This window comes from Glandiceps talaboti, chromosome 13, assembly GCF_964340395.1.
Source record: "Glandiceps talaboti chromosome 13, keGlaTala1.1, whole genome shotgun sequence".
NCBI classification, from domain to species: Eukaryota; Metazoa; Hemichordata; class Enteropneusta; family Spengelidae; genus Glandiceps; species Glandiceps talaboti.
Genome location: NC_135561.1, coordinates 13118502 through 13143064, shown reverse-complemented (window position 1 = coordinate 13143064; position 24563 = coordinate 13118502). Strand labels below are relative to the sequence as shown.

The window sequence follows — 24563 nt, the reverse complement described above, 5'->3', positions numbered from 1 at the left end:
ACTGATCATAAACTAACTGCACTGTTGAGATTAATGTCAAAACGAAAAACAACAACAACAACAACAACAACAACACAGAAAACAGAACCTATTTATCTTCTGCTATATCATATTATGTAGCGACGCGATGCACATTCAACGCGTAAATGATGAAATTCAAGTACAAGTCAGTCAGCCAAAGTAAACTACAAGACAGACGCCTTCAGCATGAGAAAACGAATTCTTGCAGTATTATACGAATATATTTCATACTTTGTTCTAAAATAATACTTTGAAATACTACTTTCTTATTTTTCATTGGTGTATATTACTGCTAATTTCAATAAGGCAACTTGAACGGTACGGTATTAGTCGTTGTGGGCGCACTTTTAATCGCGGAGACATGTTGAAAGGGCGCCCACAACGGACGAATCTTCCATTGTAATTGTACGTGTTGCATACTTTAAGTACATTTGTGTATCACCATGATTTAAAAAATGAATATTCAATACATACGTATACTTTTTACCTTCTGAAAACGTTTCATGTTGCTGTTTTGTATTGCCAAAATGTTTTACATATCACCGTCCATTGCAAAACAACTCGTCAATGCTTTTGATAAACTATTCAATATTGACATCAGAACTAATATTTTGTCATTTGTTTGTTTCTAGTATGAAGACAGAATAATGGAATTAGAGAATGTTGGTGGACAGAAAGACAAAGGGGCTACATCGTCTGTTGTACAGATCCACTCCAATGATACTAATCCCATGAACGACTCTAAAAACCATTCTCCCGCGTTAACAGATTCAAAAATAACCGATCCCGATTCACACAGTGTATTACCTTGATATCACGGTTTTATATGACATATTGTTTTTGACAATTTGCTTTTGCTTCAGCTAAACATCTTGCTTCACATATATTGATAGTCTAGAGGCTATCCATGGCTTCTTATCTCTCCTCACGTCTAACTTTAATAATGAGGTGATGGGATGAAAGTTCAATTTCAAACCAAGTCAACCACACAGTCATTAACATCACGTCTTTGTTAATCAATCACAGAATTCTGCACAATGATAAGTTAGTGTTTATTCAGACAAAAATGCTCAATTGCCTGGTAAGTGTGTTCTAGCTCATGCATGCATGCCACGTTGCGATAACGTGCGAGATTTATATCGGCGGGTTTACGATAACTTGCGAGATGTCGGCGGGTTTACGATACCACGCAAGCGTATATTGGGTTGTACCCACCGAACACTTAAAAATCTTTTATATGTATATAAAATCATCTCACGTATTTAAAATAAAGCATAATCATCATTTACAATTGACGAGTCTATCTGTCTTTTTCTCGTCTGTCTGTCTGTCTGTCTGTCTGTCTGTCTGTCTGTCTGTCTGTCTGTCTGTCTGTCTGTCTGTCTGTCTGTCTGTCTGTACGTACGTACGTCCGTCCACCTGATGTGGCCGTCTATGTCCGCACGTACCTCCGAGTCTTTGTCTCTGTGTATAATGAATTCATTCATTCATTCCCTCCTTTATCTAAAATATCTTTCTCGACTTTACACACTATATGTATTTGCATAAGTCTTTCTGGTAATCTCTGAATTTGTATATTAAGTCTTTCTGGTACTCTGAATTTGCATAAGGCTTTCTAGATCTGGTACTCTCTGAATTTGCATAAGTCTTTCTAGATCTGGTACTCTCTGAATTTGCATAAGTCTTTCTGGTACTCTCTGAATTTGCATAAGTCTTTCTGGTACTTTCTGAAATAAAAATAATTTTATATCCTACACAATGTGTCGTTATGTTTACCCTTTTCCATTTAAATATGCAGCTGGGAGCTTTAGACCAGGTATATTGGCTTTGGCTACTTTTCGGATAATCTACTTCTTTCTCAAGTTTATACGGAGATCCGGACACGATTTGTAAACATATGAGCAATGAGGATGTGCAGTCTGAGAGAATTGTTGAGAGGGCTAGACAGTGGTGGTATACTAGTAGAACTAACATGTAGAGGAAAAGATGTGTCTCTCCTCCTTGGATAAATCTCAGACCAAGTGGTCTGAGAATAAATGAATGCCGTTCGTTGACCGTGCGCGCTCCGTCGCGTAGCGACGAATCGAACGAGGAAATCCGCTATTCGGTGCGTCGTGCATACAATGGATAGAAATCGATCGAACGCGTGAAGATAGTCAACGAAGAGGGCGTTCTACTAGTTTGCGGTAATGTTTAGATAACTATATTAATATTTGGGTAACCACAGACAGGTAAAGATTCTTTTCTTTGTCTATGGGGTAACTGACTAGGTTCCTCTCTTTGTCCCCTCTCTCTGATATTCTTTCCTCTGAAAGAATATCTAGAGTCTTCCAACCATTTACACCCTTACACCATTTTGTCTTTTTTTGTATATCTGTCTGTCTGTCTGTCTGTGTCTGTCTGTCTGTCTGTCTGTCTGTCTGTGTCTGTCTGTCTGTGTCTGTCTGTCTGTCTGTCTCTCAGACCACTAAAACTGGTCTGAGCTGACAGAAACGAGAGGAATGATGTCGGAAAATTGCGGCGGCGGCGACGACGACGACGACGACGGCGATGATGATGATAATGATGATGATGATGATGATGATGATGATGATGATGATGAGGAGGAGGAGGAGGAGGAGGAGGAGAAGGATGATGATGATGATGATGATGATGATGATGTGGTGGTGGTGGTGGTGGTGGTGGTGGGGGTGGTGGTGGTGGTGATGAAGACGACGACGGCGACGAAGACGGCGAAACTGGAGATTAATAACGTTCGTTTGCCCTGCAATGTCTAATTCATGTTTATAATGGTATAAATAATTATCTCAGTTACAGACTTACCTTCAATGACTTTGGACAACCTGAGATTGGTAATTTTCTGCAAACAGTTGACGTCCATGTACACTTTGTCACTGAGTTCCATACCCGGTTGTACCAAACGGGATAGGCGAATGTGACGACATGTTCCGTTCTTCCCATGACATGTCATTGTAACATGGTGGCCCTTAGAGACGCAGACGAAGCTTGGATTTTGTAGAACCGCGCATTCGGGTCATTCTAGGTCATCGAACACGTGACTATTCCAAATATAGCAATCGAACAAGTGGTTCTGATACGTAAAATGACAGAACAAAGCAATAACGCATAATTCGATTGTGATGGCGGGACTATGGCTCATTCACTTACGTATACAATGTGATTAATTACGAAAACAGACGCATAAAGGTCGTGGCCCTGTGTCCATTATGTACGACACGTACGGTCAAGTCCATGGCCAGACTCTGTTTGCATTGCACCGTAATAACAACGTAGTCCGAAATTCTCCAGGTTTTGTTGCTTACATGTCAATCTGGCTTCACCGCCAAAGCCGACGGCGACGGCGACTGCCAGTTCGTCCACATCTTCATCATCAACAAGGTCGCAGCTTATAAAAGCGACCGCTGAACAAGTACTAGCTTACAATGGCTACCATATAGGAAAGACTATAGGAGATGGCGCATATGCAAAGGTAAGTTCATTTTTCCAGAAAGGCAAACTTGAAAAAAAAATGTTTGTTTCCGATAACATGACTTCAGAAAACAGGGTAGGTAGGTGGGGATTTTTTTTTTTTATAGAATTGAGTACTTCGACTCAATGACAAGATATTCGTTGGTCACAAGACGTCCGTAACAGTTGATAGGGTGTAAAATGAAGTAAATGAGGACAATTTTGTGATTCAGATGTAGACAAACACAATATGCAGACTGTGCTGTTATAGGCTGAAATAACATTGTTTCTCTCTGGTATGTAATTTTTTAAAAAGTAACCAAAGATACTATTGCAAGATAATCTACAGGGAAACAGAAATAAATTGTCATAATTTTACCTTTTTGCATGGTTAAGGTCGGTGACTTAAACTAGAGTCGGTCGTGTTATCGGAAACACTATTTTTTTTTATTTGGTCTCATGAAGCATTTTTGCAAAAACACATACATAGAATCGAAGTTGACCAGGATTAGAATCTTAGACGCAGTTTGTAATTCAGTTTAATATCACACTGTGCTTCAATACAATAATGTACAACGTACAATAATGTGAGTACCTTTTAAATATGCAGTAAAAATAATATTTTGGAAAGATGATGAGCGCAATAATTTTTTTTCAATAAAGTCATAGACCGTCTCCTGTCATCTGCCTCTGTGCAAATAATACTCCTGGTAGTTAACATTAGTATATGGGGAATTCCAGTTTCAAATAAAATATATTTTCATAAATGGAAAATCAACAAATAGCTAGTCTTTTCACCAATTATGATTTATGTACGCTATTAAACAAACAATTCAAACGAGTGATATTATTGCTTTTTTTGTGCTGCTACTCGAGGATGCATATATTCGATGATTTGTTTGTTTGTTTGTTTGTTTGTTTGTTTGTTTGTTTGTTTGTTTGGAATGATTGCAATCTGTTTCTCCTTACCCAGTGACTTCTTCTTTGGCATGATGTAAACCGAGAATCTAGAAAACCAAACAAATCGACACAGATCTAATAAATGAAAGATGTGCTACGGCCAATATTTCCCCTCTTTTTATCAAACGTTTTTTTTTATACTGAAATTTTTTGAGTGCTTCCTATTGATGTCGCTTACGTAATATTCCCTGCTATACAATACTGTCTTGGTATATGAACGCAATGTTTGTATTCGAAAAAAAAAACTGCCATTAATCGTCACTGAGACGTCATACTGGAACAACTTGAAAAAAAAAACCCGATCAAATATTTTTAAAATTCAACCTAAATAAGAAAACTTTAGAGCATTCTACCCAAGCATTTCTACAACCTATCCGATGAATTAGCTTTATATTTCATTAGTTGAACGCTACCAAAAATAGAGAATGTGTGTAAACACAGCACTTGTTTGTGAAAACGTTATTTTCTATCAAAAATTGCACCAATGGTGTATAACAAATTACTGCAGCAGTAAGAGGTTAATTACCAATAACAAATTTCTCATAAATCGTATTTCAAATCACTCCAATTGTATTACAAATTACTGCAGTACGGCACGTTTCTCCATTATTACTATTGACTGCATTACATGAACACATATTACATTCAGTATGTTATATGTTTCTGACTTTTTCACCCATTCATTCATTCATTCATTCATTCATTCCAGGTAAAGGAAGCATGGTCCCAGAAACATGACAAACATGTGGCTATTAAGATCATCAATCGCCGATTGGCTCCCGAAGATTTCCGAACTAAATTCCTACCACGAGAACTCGAAGTTATCCGGCACATACGTCATCCAAGTATTATACGTATCTATGCCTTACTGAATCACGAAGAGAAAGTGTGCATTGTAATGGACAAAGCTACTCACGGAGATCTCCTCGAATACATCAAGAAACATTCACTGGCTGAAAATGCCGCCAAGAAAATGTTTCGACAGCTAGTCGAAGGAATACGATATCTGCACAGTAAGAATATTGTCCATCGTGACCTCAAATGTGAAAATATTCTCTTAGACGACATTGATAACATCAAAATTGCCGATTTTGGATTCGCGAAAGTGTTAACGGACAGTTCACTCAGCGAGACATATTGTGGATCTGCGGCTTATGCACCGCCTGAGATACTGCAGGGTATCCCGTACCGACCTAAAATAGCAGAGGTGTGGAGTATGGGTGTCATCTTGTACATTATGTTAGTTGGTATGATGCCATACGATGACAGCGATGTGCAAGCCATGATAAGGGTCCAACTGAATACCAAAGTTGGTTTCCCGCCAAAAAAGAACATCAGCCGCGAAGCTCAGTGGGTTGTGCGTTCCATGCTACAAAGTGATACACTGAAACGTGCTTCTCTGGATGACGTTCTCGGCTCTGAGTGGATGAGAAGGTAACGTCGACTTTGTCCTCACCTTGATCAAGCGGTGCAAGAGAGCTATCACAGCACATCTGTCTTCGACCAAAACAAGTAAGATGCAGGGTGGAAAAAGAATACTCAAAGACAAAGTTTTACCACCGAGCAGCCACAAGATTTAAATATCAAGAACTAGTCTTAGCAGAGTATTTCCTTTGCAATAATATTCGACATGTCATTTCGGGTAAGATGGAATAAAAATGATTTAAAAAGACAATTAGTGTGCCAGCCTGAAGTTCGTTTATGATATACATGACATGACATGTACGTTTATCAGTTTATCCACAGACAAGTATAAGCAAACAAACAAACAAACAAACAATTCAGCAATCAACCAATCCAGAATCCACAATCAATTAATCTTTATTGGCTAAGATGTGAACCATTTATATGTAATACATCCTATATGAACTCCTGTTACAGTACACAAGTTTCGTATCAAGTAGGTACTAGACATTTCATGAAATGTACGCTAAAAGCATTAAAAGCATTGATTCCCAGGCACGTTCATAAAAACTCTTCACATAATAGAGTTAATACTGCAACACACTATTGAAACAATCATATAAGTGGTCTAGGAGACGAAACTGACGAAAGTGTGACAATATGCGGAAAAAAGTGAAGATTTCACAAACCAGTGAACAACGTAAATGCTTCTCAGTCAGTAGCTTTAATTACGACGAGCGTAATCGTACTTTGACTTTCATTGTCTGCATGTATGTATATGTATGTATGTATGTATGTATGTATGTATGTATGTATGTATGTATGTATGTATGTATGTATGTATGTATGTATGTATGTATGTTTGTTTGTTTCTTTGTTTGTTTGTTTGACATTAATAGGCAGCGATTGCTATGTCTACTGATGAAGTCTAAAATAAGCAAACTCTACGTGAATCATCAACTCGCCAACGTAAGATATATCAGGATACAGTTCACACTCTCTTTCTGTAGTGCCAGGAACAAGTTGTACGTTGAAGCTGATGCATGATGCATGAGCAAGACAGGCGTGAGCACAGGAAATAATACTACGTACACTTGCAAAGTGTATTGCTGGACCACCCTTTGCCATTCCATTGGTGCCCTCCTGCATAAAGTATCCATATCTATAATGTTCTCCTCTTTCCAATATTGGTCTTTGTGTTCCTGTTTTGAAGATGAAAACGCAAGATCAACGTGAACTTTTTAATAAGTAGAGATTGCTATGATCTTAATTTGTGACTGAGAATATGTAAATCAGACGGCAGATACATGTATGTAGCACGTGACAACACAGCTAGGTCAAGGAAAAGAAGGGTTTATTTCAATAAAATGGAAGGTACAAGTCACCAAATCTAAATTAAGCAAACCTGTAGGTGGTGGTGGCGGAGTTGTTGCAGTTGTCGTTGGTGGCTGAGTTGTTGCAGTTGTAGTTGGTGGCCGAGTTGTTGCAGTTGTGGTTGGAGGCTGGGTCGTGGCAGTTGTAGTTGGCGGCTGAGTTGTAGCAGTTGTAGTTGGAGGCTGGGTCGTGGCAGTTGTAGTTGGTGGCTGAGTTGTTGCAGTTGTAGTTGGAGGCTGGGTCGTGGCAGTTGTAGTTGGCGGCTGAGTTGTAGCAGTTGTAGTTGGAGGCTGGGTCGTGGCAGTTGTAGTTGGTGGCTGAGTTGTTGCAGTTGTAGTTGGAGGCTGGGTCGTGGCAGTTGTTGTTGGTGGCTGAGTTGTTGCAGTTGTAGTTGGAGGCTGAGTTGTTGCAGTTGTCGTTGGTGGCTGTGTTGTTGCAGTTGTAGTTGGTGGCTGAGTTGTTGCAGTTGTAGTTGGAGGCCGTGTTGTTGCAGTTGTCGTTGGTGGCTGAGTTGTTGCAGTTGTAGTTGGAGGCTGTGTTGTTGCAGTTGTGGTTGAAGGCTGGGTCGTGGCAGTTGTTGGTGGCTGTGTTGTTGCAGTTGTAGTTGGTGGCTGAGTTGTTGCAGTTGTAGTTGGAGGCCGTGTTGTTGCAGTTGTGGTTGAAGGCTGGGTCGTGGCAGTTGTTGGTGGCTGAGTTGTAGCAGTTGTAGTTGGAGGCTGAGTTGTTGCAGTTGTCGTTGGTGGCTGTGTTGTTTCAGTTGTAGTTGGAGGCTGGGTCGTGGCAGTTGTAGTTGGTGGCTGAGTTGTTGCAGTTGTAGTTGGAGGCTGTGTTGTTGCAGTTGTGGTTGGAGGCTGGGTCGTGGCAGTTGTCGTTGGTGGCTGCGTTGTTGCAGTTGTAGTTGGGGGCTGGGTCGTGGCAGTTGTAGTTGGTGGCTGAGTTGTTGCAGTTGTAGTTGGAGGCTGTGTTGTTGCAGTTGTCGTTGGTGGCTGAGTTGTTGCAGTTGTAGTTGGAGGTTGTGTTGTTGCAGTTGTCGTTGGTGGCTGAGTTGTTGCAGTTGTAGTTGGTGGCGGAGTTGTTGCAGTTGTAGTTGGAGGTTGTGTTGTTGCAGCTGTCGTTGTTGGCTGAGTTGTTGCAGTTGTAGTTGGAGGTTGTGTTGTTGCAGTTGTCGTTGGTGGCAGAGTTGTTGCAGTTGTAGTTGGAGGCTGTGTTGTTGCAGTTGTAGACTGAGGCGTGGGTGTGCAGGTGACAGTAACAGTTGTAGTAGGTGCCTGAGTAGTAACTGTTTAGAGAATGTCTCCTTAATTAAAGTGTGATCTATAATGTAGCAATGTTTACCTAAAGTCTGTTTTAATCATTACAAACACATTCCTTCTTTGCATGCATATATGACAATAACATGGTGAACTGGTGTGTATGAATGTGTATGTATGTGTGTATGTGCATGTATATGTGTTTACATGTATGTGTCTGTGTGTGTGTTTGTGTGTGTGTGTGTGTGAATTGATCAGTATCTTTCTACAAACTGGGTAGATTCTTGTCAAACTGTTCAACGTAAGCTGTCTTGTCATTGTATATGATTCCAAACTCTTGAGTATTAAAAAACTAGTTAGTTCAAAAAATGAATGTCTTTTATTGCAATATAGTTCCTGTGGATATAAAGACAATAGACACTGTGTACATGTCTTAAATCGTGTCTCATTTGTATATCCAATGTTTTCAGCATTATTTTAGTATGAATACACGTCATGAAATCAGTAAAAGTACCTACCTGTTTGCCTTTCGCAAAGAAATCCTTTATTATTTGAACAAGACTCATCAAGAATTTTGTCAGCGCTATTTGCTAATCGCACACAATCCTCAGAAGTTCCATCTGGTTCACCCGGGGTAAACCATGGTAAATAGGTGGCGCTGTCACCATTAACAGTTTTGTAAGAACCCTCGATATCTTTGTCATTTATGCCAAGCCATGGTCTGTCAGCACTATAAATATAAATTGTATTATGATATTTGGAGGGCGCTATATGCATCGCCTTAGACATAAACTAACCAAGGTATGAGATAGAGCCTTTCAAAATTATACGATGTGGTATGGCTACTCAACTATGTTTGTAAAACGCATATTAGTAGTGACCTTGTCTGGGTAGTAAGTGAGTTACATATGTAAATTATTTACCAGTAATGCCAGGACATTGAAGATTACGGTTTTATCAGAAGTCATTACAGGAAATAGATACCTGTGAAGTCATTTTGTTAGATAGCAAACTTGGCTGGAAATAATATAAAATACGTTGGTTTCATTCCTTTTTACTTTTCAATACGGAAATGGCAGCGATCAAAATCAAGGCGGACGTGACATTCGGAGTCTTGTTAATTAGGAAACTTCAGTTAGAAACATTATCGACTGTTTGTGTTGTTATCCATATAACAATAAGATTAGGAACATTCGACAACACGTTTAACAGAATTTGCCTACAAAGTTTTATACGTCACTTCCGCCTGAGGTCTGATCGATGCCAGCTCCACACAGCCAAGCGAAAAGAATGAAACCAAATTGGATGCATTTTAAAAAGTGGATTTACAAAGTCCCCCTATAATTGTGCCTTTTAATGATAACTGTAGTGCACATCGAACCAAACCTAGAATCAAATACATGTAAAAAGTATGACTCACGTGATTGGTAGGTTGGCTATTGCAAATGTGCGCAGTACACTAAGTTCGCCAAGGCTTGTGATAATAGCGAGATAACCCAGATTATTATCGGTGCAGTAGCCAACAGCGTCATCCCATGACATGGCTTGGTCAACTGCTGTGTATGTAGAATCACCATATTCAGTCTCTGGCCATCCTGATGTACCTTTAGAAGAACAATTATTTTCCTGAATGATAAACTTCTATCATGTATCGATGTTTACCTAAAGTCTGCTTTTAATCATTATAACTACATTCCTTGTTTACTTGTTTATATGACAATGACATGGTGAACTGGTGTGTATGTGTGTGTGTGTGTGTGTGTGTGTGTGTGTGTATCCAGTGTTTTGAGCATTATTTTAGTACGCAAACACGTCATGAAATCAGTAAAAGTACCTACCTGTTTGCTTTTCGCAAAGAAATCCTTTATTATTTGAACAAGACTCATCAAGAATTTTGTCAGCGCTATTTGCTAAACGCACACAATCCTCAGAAGTTCCATCTGGTTCACCCGGGGTAAACCATGGTAAATAGGTGGCGCTGTCACCATTAACAGTTTTGTAAGAACCCTCGATATCTTTGTCATTTATCCCAAGCCATGGTCTGTCAGCACTATAAATATAAATTGTATTATGATATTTGGAGGGCGCTATATGCATCGCCTTAGACATAAACTAACCCATGTATGAGATAGAGCCTTTCAAAATTATACAGCTATGTTTGTAAAACCCATATTAGTAGTGACCTCGTCAGGGTAGTAAGTGAGTTACATATGTAAATTATTTACCAGTAATGCCAGGACATTGAAGTTTATGGTTTTATCAGAAGTCATTACAAGAAATATATACCTGTGAAGTCATTTTGTTAGATAGCAAACTTGGCTGGAAATAATGTAAAATACGTTGGTTTCATTCCTTTTTACTTATCAATACGGAAATGGCAGCGATCAAAATCAAGGCGGACGTGACATTCGGAGTCTTGTTAATTAGGAAACTTCAGTTAGAAACATTATCGACTGCTTGTGTTGTTATCCATATAACAATATGATTAGGAACATTCGACAACACGTTTAACAGAATTTGCCTACAAAGGTCTATACGTCACTTCCTCCTGAGATCTGATCGATGCCAGCTCCACACTGCCAAGCGAAAAGAATGAAACCAATTGGATGCATTTTAAAAAGTGGATTTACAAAGTCCCCCTATAATTGTGCCTTTAAAATGATAACTGCAGTGCACATCGAACCAAACCTAGAAACAAATACAATGTAAAAAGTATGACTCACGTGATTGGTAGGTTGGATATTGCAAATGTGCGCAATACACTAAGTTCGCCAAGGCTTGTGATAATAGCGAGATAACCCAGATTATTATCGGTGCAGTAGCCAACAGCGTCATCCCATGACATGGCTTGGTCAACTGCTGTGTATGTAGAATCACCATATTCAGTCTCTGGCCATCCTGATGTACCTTTAGAAGAACAATTATTTTCCTGAATGATAAACGTACTTCTATCATGTATCGATGTTTACCTAAAGTCTGCTTTTAATCATTATAACTACATTCCTTGTTTACTTGTTTATATGACAATGACATGGTGAACTGGTGTGTGTGTGTGTAGGGGGGGTGTATCCAGTGTTTTCAGCATTATTTTAGTATGCAAACACGTCATGAAATCAATAAAATCACCTACCTGTTTGCCTTTCGCAAAGAAATCCTTTATTATTTGAACAAGACTCATCAAGAATTTTGTCAGCGCTATTTGCTAATCGCACACAATCCTCAGAAGTTCCATCTGGTTCACCCGGGGTAAACCATGGTAAATAGGTGGCGCTGTCACCATTAACAGTTTTGTAAGAACCCTCGATATCTTTGTCATTTATCCCAAGCCATGGTCTGTCAGCACTATTAATATAAATTGTATTATGATACTTAGAGGGCGCTATACATAAACTGACCAAGGTATGAGAGACTTTCAAAATTAAACGATGTGGCATGTATGATGGTAAAACACATATTAGTAATTACCTTGTCTGGGTAGTAAGTGAGTTACATATGTAAAGTATTTACTAGTAATGCCAGGACATTGAAGATTATGGTTTTATCAGAAGTCATTACAAGAAATAGATACCTGTGAAGTCACTTTGTTTAATACCAATTTTGGCTGAAAATAATATAAAATACATTGGTTTCATTCCATTTTACTTATCAATACGGAAATGGCATCAATCAAAACCTAGGCGGAAGTGACGTACAGGCCTTGTTAGAAACCTTCAGTTAAAAACATTATCGACTGCTTGTATTGTTGTCCAATTAAAATAAGAATAGGAACAGTCGACAACACGTTTAACAGAATTTGCCTACAAAGTTTTATACGTCACTTCCGCCTGAGGTCCGATCGATGCCCATTCCATACTGATAAGTGAAAAGGAATGAAACCAAATTGGATTCATTTTAAAAAGTGGATTCACAAAGTCGCCCTTTAATTAGGCCTTTTAATGATAACTGCAGTGCACATCGAACCAAACCTAGAAACAAATACAATGTACATGTAAGAAGTATGACTCACGTGATTGGTAGGTTGGCTATTGCAAATGTGCGCAGTACACTAAGTTCGCCAAGGCTTGTAATAATAGCGAGATAACCCAGATTATTATCGGTGCAGTAGCTAACAGCGTCATCCCATGACATGGCTTGGTCAACTGCTGTGTATGTAGAATCACCATATTCAGTCTCTGGCCATCCTGATGTACCTTTAGTAATGAAAATGATTTTATGAAAAAGGTTTGCAGACATGGTATGTAGTTCAAGGTAGTAAGTTGATGGCGTGTCTTTCATTACTCCACTATACTATCTAGTAGGATTCGAAAGTGTGCGCTCTAATCTCCAAACCTTTGCACATACAATTAAGGTACGATTTTCCATACATAACGTAGTTTCATGATCCCTGAGGACAATGAAAAAGGTCTTGATTCAGGCATGAATTCTCCATATGACATCCTTATCAAAGTATTGTATGTGTGTATGTATTTATTTATCTATGTATGTATATGCGTGCGTGAGTGTGTGCGTGCGTGCGTGTATGTATATGTGTGTGTGTGTGTGCGCGCGCGGGCGTCTGTCTGTCTGTCTGTCTGTCTGTCTGTCTGTTTGTATGTATGTATGTATGTATGTATGTCTGTGGTTGTTTATGTATTTCATGTTTTCTCTCCCTACACAAACAAATGTTTTAATTGCCACACACATATTATGACTATAAAGCCCTCTGTCTTGCCTCAGCATCAGAGTAGACAGTAAAGATACTAGATTTAAAACCAACCTGTAGTAGTTGTTATAGTTGTAGTGATGCACATTGACGGTTGAGCTGCAGTAGCCGACGACTGCGTTGTTACTGCCACTGTTAAATAATAATATATAATATATTGTTTATATATAAAAACATGAAGAAAGAGTAACCCCCCCCACCCCCCACCCAACTTACACAAACGCACTGCCCGATGTACCATAGATCCTGAAAAAAACACATACACAAATCAGAAAGTTGCATTCCCCAACAACCAATAATTGTATGGAGAAGAAAACAGACCGGGATTTGGAATCCATCTTCATCCATAAGAAGCACAACAGACTTTTCAAGAAAACAAGAAACAGGATCACACCAATGCAAAGCATCACTATGTGTAGTCTGTAAACACATGAAAACGACGGCAGATTTCACTGGACCAAACCAAACCAAAATTACATACGCAATATTCGGACATATAAAATAAAAAGCAACAGACGTAGTATACGGTATACACTGTGAGAAGTGTGGACGAATAATATATGTTGGAGAAACGGGCGTTACCGGCTACCCCCACATGCAAAACAACTTTTCACGGAATACCAGATGAATGCCTTCCGTAAGGGTAGTCTTGATGTTTTTGTTCTTAAACAGAATTATAGCTGGAATGCAAATTTCTTGGTTATATAACTTACATGATATACCCCTCAATTGGTAAAAAAGTGTGCCAAACTATAAGAAATCTGAAAGGACATTGTGATATCACTCTGTAGGAGAAAAACGTGACGTAATGTTATGTTGTGCGCTCAGGTCAAATTAACGCAACTAACAATTCCATGAATTATGCAAGAAATATAGTTCTACATCTGTGATATTTAAAGTCCCGGTAAAAGCTATTTGTCGAAAAAGTTGTTCAAATGCCTTCTAGCTATTCTCAGTAAAGGAAAGCTTTCCGTCCTCGACTTGGCCTTCGCAATCCCCTAATACATACCCGAGATACATACTCGTTACCACGTCAAATTAATAAACAAAATTCAAAACCTATACTTTATGGTATTAAGCATGATACTGGTCTATACAACTCGTTTAGGGCAACATCCTCTGGGACGATTCGCCCAATGTCGCACAAGCTCAACAAACGAACTTCGTTCGTTTAGGTCAAAAACCCCTTGAATTCCAATAAACGAAAGTTCACAAGTGCGTATAAACGTTTATGTATGATGAAAAAAAACTGCAGCAGTCACACCACTATGATCGATGTAATGTAAAACATGATATCATTGTAAACACATTAAAATACTACAAAAAAATCCAGCACCATATCTCACATTTTAATAGAAGTAAATTTTTACATCACATATGTTTAAAATTCAAGTCAAATTTCGTTTGATTTGAGCTAGCCGCTTTTTAGAAAATGACGGGACAGACAGACAGACAGACAGACAGACAGACAGATAGACAGCCACACACACAGACACACACACATTTCATCCTTAATATATCACCTTCGAATTCATTACGGGACTTAAGATAAAAATCAACAGATCCGTTACAAACTCATTTCAACTCAACCAACCACTCCCTTGCCGACTTCAAAATAGTAGGACTTGAAACGATATGGATGAACACATCATACAGACTAACACGTGAAAGCTTCTGGATAAAAAAAACCTCGACACATACGGAGAAAATGGAATAAATCCCAGACAATAGCAACTGTTCTGGTTACCGTTTTTTGGTCACGTGACTGGACATAAGCCATAATTGGTATGAAGAATTGGGCCTACTGAGGCAGCTCAGTAAAGCCTGATTGAAATGTCTTGAGAACTGTACGGAATTATTTTAACCCTCCGTAATTCATGAGTGTCAATAAAGTAAGCGTCAATAAAGAAAGTGTCACTAAAGTGTATTCATGTACCTGTTACCATTTCACAAAGTCCTCCTCTACTAGCAGAATTGCAGTCTTCATCGTGAAATTTGCCATTTGTACCCGATAACCGGAGACAATTCTGACCGTAGCCAGTTGGTTCAAAATATGGGTTTCCGCTTTCCCATGGTAAATAGTTGGCTATGTCACCATCAACAGTTCTGTAAACGCCTCCAGCAACCTTATCATTTATACCAAGCCATGGATTGTCATTGCTGTAAGTAAAATGACAAAAATTAAAAAAAAAAACATGGACAAACTTTCATGTAAAGGGATTCTTCAGGGAATGTTGTCTCCGAGGCAAATTCTACCTTACCTAATAAGAGTTAGATCTACCAAGTTTAACATACTCATATAATTATAGAAATCTATAAAAATTTACATCGTTATTCATAGTTTCGTTTGTTATGAATTACTAGCGTTCAGTGATTGGCTTAGATGGTATCACGTGGTAAGGACTATTTGAACTCAATTCGCATATGGGAGCACGAGTAATGTTATATTATCCCTAGGGCAATATTCATTGTATGCAGGGAAGTCTTATGGGGGTTTTGCTTTGACTATGGAAAGAATATATGCCAGAGAATATGATGTGTTATAAAACACTTATTGCATGGCTCTATTCGGGCACTAGTAGATATCATATTACCCCCGTGCTGTTATGTAGCAAGCCGAGGAAAATAGTTGCTATCTAACAGCCCTCGGAGGGTTAATAGACATCTGCTAGTGCCCTAATAGCCAGGCAATAATTGTATGATAATACATAACTATATATATGCTATCAGCATGTGTTACTCACGTGTTTGGATAGTTATTTAACACAATTTGCGCCACTCCCTGTGCCTCGCCATAACTTGAAATAATCGAAAGATAACCCAAATTATTGTCAACACAGTAGTCAACAGCATCATCCCACGTCATATATTGATCAACCAGTGTATATGTTGAATCACCATACTCTCCCGTTTGCCATACTGCATCTGTGTTTACGTCAAATAATAATTGGTTTGAAAATTTTAAGGTTAGCTGATGGAATGATTAATGTGGAACTTTCCTTTCACGAAAGGTAAGTTTAATTTGATCTGGTGTGTGTGTGTGTGTGTGTGTGTGTGTGTGTGTGTGTGTGTGTGTGTGTCTGTCTGTCTGTCTGTCTGTCTGTCTGTCTGTGTATGTGTGTATGTATGTATGTATGTATGTGTGTATGTATGTATGTATGTATGTATGTATGTATGTATGTGTGTGTGTGTGTGTGTGTGTGTGTGTGCGTGTGTGTGTGTGTGTGTGTGAATGATCGGAATTGATCAGTATCTTTCTACAAACTGGCTTGGGTACCGTCAAACTATTCAAAGTAAATTGCCCTGTCTTAATATATACATTATATATTTCGCTACGTCCATCTGTAGTATTAAAAAACTAGTTCAAAAAATGAATCTCTTTTATTACAATAGTTTCCGTGAATGTAAAGACAATAGACACTGTGTACATGTCTTCAAACGTGATTGTAGCGTCCTGATGTCGCAATGAAATGTTCGTATACGTAGATGCTATTATGCATGACGTCATAATTCCAGGATACTCGTTAAATGTTTGATTTATTCAGTTATTGTGAAGATAATGACCTCAGATATTTGCTGATTAGTTGATTTCGATAAGTAAATGAACTTCTTTGAACTTTGGAACGATGAACATCTGGCTCAACTGACTCCAGATTTTAAGCTTGGCCGTGAGGTAGAACCGAGGGCCTGCATGAAATAAAGTCCGAGTTCTACTGCAGGCGCGCATTTCGATAGTCCACTTTCATCCAAGTTCTACTGCAGGATACTCAGGTAGTTATGTTTTCCGTTGTTTTCCATATGGTCTCTGTGTTATTGGTTTCTTCACATCAGATGTACAGCCATTACAGATTGGAAGAACATTTTTATATTGTCTTTGTCAGTTGATGTCAGTTTCCACATCCACTAGTTTTTGCGATTTTATATTATTTTCTCTCGAATGCGTAAATACAAGTTTATGGTCAGCAGTTAAAACCTAGGTGGAGTCAGGTAACGGGAAACAAACAAATTTGTCGTAGGCCTTATCTTTCATTATGTCGACGGTTTTGAAGTTCTTAAATTTTTAAAATATTTTGTCCTAACTTTCTATCTCATATGCATATCTAGTGTTTTAGGCTGTTTTAGCATGCAAACATGTCATGAAAACAATAAAACCACCTACCTGTTTGCCTTTCGCAGAGAAATCCTTTATTATTTGAACAAGGTTCATCAAGAATTTTGTCATCGCTATTTGCTAAACGCACACAGTCCTCAAAAGTTCCATCTGGTTCACCCGGGGTAAACCATGGTAAATAGGTGGCGCTGTCACCATTAACAGTTTTGTAAGTACCCTCGCTATCTTTGTCATTTATCCCAAGCCATGGTCTGTCAGCACTATAAATATAAATTGTATTATGATATTTAGAGGGCGCTATACGCGTCACCTTCGACATAAACTAAACCAAGGTATGAGATAGAGCCTGAGCTAGGGCCACACTGATAAGCGAAAAGAATGAAACCAAATTGGATACAATTTAAAAAGTGGATTCACAAAGTCCCCCTATAATTGTGCCTTTTAATGATAACTGCAGTGCACATCGAACCAAACCTAGAAACAAATACATGTAAAAAGTATGACTCACGTGATTGGTAGGTTGGCTATTGCAAATGTGCGCAGTACACTAAGTTCGCCAAGGCTTGTAATAATAACGAGATAACCCAGATTATTATCGGTGCAGTAGCCAACAGCGTCATCCCATGACATGGCTTGGTCAACTGCTGTGTATGTAGAACCACCATATTCAGTCTCTGGCCATCCTGATGTACCTTTAGTAGTGAAAATGATTTTACGAAACAGGTTTGCAGACACATAATTACTTTGTAATTATAGCAATTCGTATGGATATCAATTATCCCTTGGTATGTAGTTCTAGGTAGTAAGATGATGGCATGTCTTTCATTACTCCACTATACTAGTAGGATTCTAAAGTCTGCACTCTATCTAATCTCCAAACCTTTGCACATACAAGGTACGATTTTCCATAGATAACGTAGTTTCAAGATCCCTGAGGACAATGAAAAAGGTCTTGATTAAGTCATGCATTCTCCATATGACATCCTTCTCAAAGTAGTGTGTGTGTGTGTGTGTGTGCGTGTGTGCGTGCGTGCGTGCGTGCATGTATGTGTGTCTGTGCGCGTGTCTGTCCGTCTGTGGCTGTGTATGTATCTCGCTGTCTTCCACATTTTCTCTGCCTACACAAACAAATGTTTTAATTGCCACACACATACTATGACTATAAAGCCCTCTGTCTTGCCTCAGCATCAGAGTAGACAGTAAAATACAATATTTAAAACACATTAACGGTTGAGCTGCAGTAGCCGATGACTGCGTTGTTACTGTCACTGTTAAATAATTATATATAATATATTATTTATATATAAAGCATGAAGGAAGAGTACCCCCCCCCCCGAACTTACACAAACGCACTGCCCGATGTACCTAGATAGTGAGAAAACACCTACACAAATCATCCTTATTGAGCTTGTGTGACATTGTGCGACCGTCCCTTGTGTAACACTCAGTTCAAGAATTTCCCGATGCAGGCCATAATGAAGTGGATTTCCATGGCCTCAAATTCGTTTTGTTGCTCGAAATCTAACATTCAAATCTGGCCGGAAACTTATTGATATATATTGCGATGTATGTTCATTTTATTACAAGCAATCCGAATACTTTGAACGGTCTAGAAGGAAGCCAATCAACGTCGGAACATTGGGGAAAAATTTACCCAATTCAAGCGCTGAGTGCACAGCCCAACATAACAACATTTATTTTCCCATTTGCATTGTCGTGATTAAAATGTCAATGCACTATGTTCTGGCACCAAACTCGCTCCTCAGCATCGAAATATTTATATAAAAAAAATACATTTTCAATTTTTGATCGCAGAAGAGATCGAGGTATGGATTTATCTTTGTGATTTCTCTAGCAAGATTGCCCACAGATGTGGTTTATTTATCATGGTGTGCGAGATTTAGATCGTTGGGTCAATATTCAAATTGGGATAGGTCAATCATAACAAGAGTTTCAAGCAGTTTACAGTTGTGCCATGCAATCCATAAGCTTATTAGCGAAAATTACATTACGTCAATCGCTCATTAATATTCATGGTATGTTTATCAAACCTAATCAGTTCTAGCCATTACCCTAAATAATATGTGCACCAAATTTCGTTTGACTTGAGCCAGCCGTTTTTTAGAAAATGGTGAGACAGACAGACAGACAGACAGACAGACAGACACACACACACACACACACACACACACACACACACACACACACACACATTTCATCCCTAATATATCACCTTCGAATTCATTACGGAACTTAAGATAAAAATCAACAGATCCGTTACAAACTCATTTCAACTCAGCCAACCACTCCCTTGCCGACTTCAAAATAGTAGTACTTGAAAAGATATGGAAGAACAAATCATACAGACTAACACGTGAAAGCTTCTGGATAAAAAAACTCGACACATACGGAGAATGTGGAATAAACCCCAAACAATAGCAACTGTTCTGATTACCGTTTTTTGGTCACGTGACTGGACATAAGCCATAATTGGGATGATGGATTGGGCCTACTGAGGCAGCTCAGTAAAGCCTGATAGAATTGTCTTGAGCTATATGTAATTATCTTATTAACCCTCCGTAATTCATGAGTGTCACTAAAGAAAGTTTCACTAAAGAAAGTGTAACTAAAGTGTATTCATGTACCTGTTACCATTTCACAAAGTCCTCCTCTACTAGCAGAATTACAGTCTTCATCGTGAAATTTGCCATTTGTACCCGATAACCGGAGACAATTCTGACCGTAGCCAGTTGGTTCAAAATATGGGCTTCCGCTATCCCATGGTAAATAGTTGGCTATGTCACCATCAACAGTTCTGTAAACGCCTCCAGCAACCTTATCATTTATACCAAACCATGGATTGTCATTGCTGTATGTAAAATGACAAGTTTTATCATTGTGTTATAAATATCAGAATAAGGTATGAAATGTGTAGCTATATGGTTGAGAACTTGCAACGATACTTGTTTTGATATGCGTTTGTCACTTTGTTCAAGAAAACCGAAACTTGATAAACTGACTATAAATAACAAAAAATTGAGGTTAAAATGATGGGCAATATGGCCGCCAAATTGAAACTGTATCGGGGAAAATAAAAATAAAGGATTGACGATTTCTTTGAAAATAGTACGGTGGACCCCAAAAATTAAAAAGAAAAGAAAAAGCCATGCACAAACTTTCATGATTCTTCAGGGAATGTTGTCTCCGAGGCAAATTCTACCTTACCTAATAAGAGTTAGATCTACCAAGTTTAACATACTCATATAATTATAGAAATCTATAACAATTTACATAGCTATTCATTTTTCATTTGTTATGAATTATTAAATGTTATTAGAAAAGATCGTTTCCATATTTATAGCGTTCAGTGATTGGCTTAGATCGTATCACATGGTATGGACTATTGACCCAATGTGAACTCAATTTGCATATGCTATATAATCCTAATGTAATGTTATATTATCCCTAAGGCAATATTCATTGTATGCAGGGAAGTCTTATCGGGGATTTGCTTTGACTATGGAACGAATATATGTCTGAGAATATGATGTGTTATATTCATAAAACACTTATTGCATGGCTTTATTCGGGCACTAGTAGATGTTATGTAGCAAGCCGAGGAAAATAGTTGCTATCTAACAGCCCTCGGAGGGTTAATAGACATCTACTAGTGCCCTAATGGCCAGGCAATAATTGTATGATAATACACAACTATATATATATGCTATCAGCATGTGCTACTCACGTGTTTGGATAGTTATTTAACACAATTTGCGCCACTCCCTGTGCCTCGCCATAACTTGAAATAATCGAAAGATAACCCAAATTATTGTCAACACAGTAGTCAACAGCATCATCCCACGTCATATATTGATCAACCAGTGTATATGTTGAATCACCATACTCTCCAGTTTGCCATACTGCATCTGTGTTTACGTCAAATAATAATTGGTTTGAAAATTTAAGGTAAGCCCCCCCCCCCCCGTGATAAATTCTTTCTAATGGAATTATTAATGTGGAACTTTCCTCTCACGAAGGCAAAGTTTGATCTATGTGTCTGTCTGTCTGTCTGTCTGTCTGAATGTATGTATGTATGTATGTATGTATGTATGTATGTATGTATGTATGTATGTATGTATGTATGTATGTGTGTGTGTGTGTGTGTGTGTGTGTGTGTGTGTGTGTGTTTGTGTGTGTGTGTAATAAGTCCTACTAAAAAACTGTTTTTTCACACTGATCCTAACTGGTTGTTTTTTTACATACTTGAGAAAAAACTCAGACCAGAGTCAAGGATAACACCGAGGCTTTTGGGCTTACTTTAAATGAGAATTAAAACATAGCGAAACACAAAATTCCCAATCCAGACAGATCACCCCCCCCCCGTGATAAATTCTTTCTTTTTTGTAGTTCGCGGACAACGAAGACCCCTATCTTCTAAGATGCATGATTTAAGATTGCTAGCCGTCAAGGCGGCCTCATCCCTAGCAAAAGACAATATATAAAGATGAATTATTGTAGCATAAAAGCTGTCCAGACAACCATCTCCTCTAGTTCCCACAAAGGAGAAGTGTACACATTGAAAAGTAATGGACCAAGAACAGATTCTTGTGGTACGCCGGTATCAAGTGGATAAAATTAATATTTCGTTGAATATGGAGCTACACTGACTGCATATTCGAAAAGTAAGACTGGAGCCTACTGCCGTGTGTTATATTGCATATGAAATTATTTGTGATAAATGATTAAATGAAACTATGTACTATAAACTATCATCAAAGTTAGTACTTACATGTCATTGTATACAATCCTGTCAAAATTATAAACACGGTTGAAATGTTCAAGAACTTCAGATTTTGGCGTGAAGATATCATCTTTATCATTACTGCCTTGAACAAATCCGTTGAACAGACCGAATTAACTGATTTACTGTAACAACTTCTGTACATTTATCAGCGCTCTTAAATATCAAATATTTACATAACAATGCTTTCACAGACCTACAAAATCAGGAAAACATCGATATTTGTATTGAATTGGGTTTGTTGACTTAAACTATATGAACAAGATATTTGAAGTAATTGGAGTGTAAAAAATGTAGACACTTCCTGCAAAACTTAATCTATAGAATATTGAATGATACAACATTGGTTTTACGCAGGTAGACCCCATTTCACGAGTCTAATGTCATTATTCAGAAAAAAAACTTCGAAATAGGTGATGACGCACGTGATGTATATATATAATATATATATGTAAAATTTTAAGTACACGCATATCGACCTTAACAAACCCAATTTATATCAGTCGTCTGATGATCGCTAAGGAAGCGTGAAACTGCGAGTAACGACCTGTAACATCCTTAACCTTACTCTTTTGAATTAAGTCTATATAAGACGCGCCCTTTTCATACAGCCTTCAGGGATTGGTTTAGATCGTGGCACGTGGTATGGACTAGTGACTCGTAGTGACCTCAATTTGCATAAACCGTGCATTAGTCATGTTCTATTCCCCTAGGGAAATAGATATTTGGATGGGAGTCTTTTCGAATTCTGTGATTTAATGCTTTGACTGTGTGGAGAGAATATGACGTGTTATAAGACATTTATTGCCTGGCTTTATTCGGGCACTAGTAGACATCATATTACCCCCTCGTACTGTTATGTATCAACTATTTCAGTTTCAGATAAGATAAGATGCTGTATTCTTACTTGTCTGTGCTGCATATAAGAGCGTAATATACCTCTACTAGTGCCCTTATAACCAGGCAGAAAGGTAAATTATGTTTCTTATCACACGAATAATGCGATTGCATTGAGTTTTATGCACCCCAGAGTGTTCATGTACATTCAATTAATTTGTTTTTTTAATCACAATTTACAATAATTACAGATACCAAACTTGTAGGATAGTTCTGAAACATGATTTTGTGTCTACTTGCCCGTACTTTTCTTGACAAATATGCTGAACTTGATCGCTGGCTTACGTTGTGATTTTACCTCACGCTAGCCAAGTTAAACGCGTTCAAACAAAACATAGGGAATATATTTGTACCCTGGTTATTCTACTTCACATCGACTCTCATCTACATCATTGGTCCTACGGTATCTGAAATATCGTTCAAACTTGCAATTACATTTTCCGGGTTTTCATAAATCATACTAGCTGAGATACATTCCCCAATGGTTTTTCGTCATGCAGTCGATATTAATTGTGGCCTAAAGGTTTTTTCTCATTTTCCTATCATGAAAAGGCCCCTTAGACCACTCTTAATTTGCTTGGCCTAACAAAGAAAATATTAGGGAAATGCTATATGATCATGATGTGTGATGAATTCTTATTATGGTCAGTTGATGATTTATTGTCATGATCGTGACATTCGATGGCCCTGAACATGGATAGGTAACAATATAGCGCATGCAAGACACAGTCAGCAATTCCCCTTATCCGTACTCGGGAAACTCTAAACAGGTCATTGTATTCATACGAATTTGTTGAATTGAACCAAATCAAACACTTTCGATGTTTGGCACGTTAAAAATAGCGCTAGATTCAAAGGGCCTTATTCAAACTTATAGTATTGGAAATTACAAATGGGGCACTGTGATGGAAAATATTGATGTTTTTAAATAACAAATAACAGTGAATTACGGATACCTTTATAGACCTAATTCCGTAGGGTATATACATGCTTTTAATACAATTGTAAGCTGTAGGCCAAAACAATCAGATATGTTTGCTGTGATAAATTTACCAAGCAGACACATTAAACATGGACTAGCTGTAGCTGGGACATTTTTTAATCAAATAAAAGATATATTCACTAGAAATTGGTAAATTACTTATGACTAATTAGTAGTCAATGTATGTAGTGTAGTGGCAAGGTTCATGATCTTGATGAGCGAAAGCTTAGTTTTGAAACTGTCACCGTGTTAAAACTATACTAGTTGTTACTGAAGTATCACTGAATAATTAGCCATCGTATATGTTAGTCATTGGTAACTGGTTTTTGGGTGCGGACCCAGTACACAAAGGTGCATCCCTGAAAGAACAATACAGGTGAGTTTCAACTGGTGTTCCTTGGCAACCAAGCCAAAGCGAAATCATGAAAAGATTGTCCAAAGTTTAGTAAAATACCTTTATATGGAGTGGCATTCCCTTGAAGCTCAGCTAAAAACAAAGGCTTAAAATAAAGACAAAGTGAGGGCGTCATACATACCATGGCTACATGATGGATGGCAAGTGGTTTATGATGTCGCACTCATATTACCATGAA

The 24563-nt window shown here is 38.2% G+C and overlaps 1 protein-coding gene across 1 annotated transcript in view; it reads left to right on the top strand.

Moving 5' to 3' along the window:
* The window catches only part of LOC144444273 (gamma-aminobutyric acid type B receptor subunit 1-like), a 76506-nt gene extending 75673 nt beyond the window's left edge, over positions 1–833 (top strand). The window contains exon 19 of the mRNA XM_078133686.1: positions 654–833. Coding sequence (XP_077989812.1) covers positions 654–833 — 180 coding nt within the window. The remainder of the gene's footprint in view (positions 1–653) is intronic.
* The last annotated feature ends 23730 nt before the right edge of the window (positions 834–24563 follow it).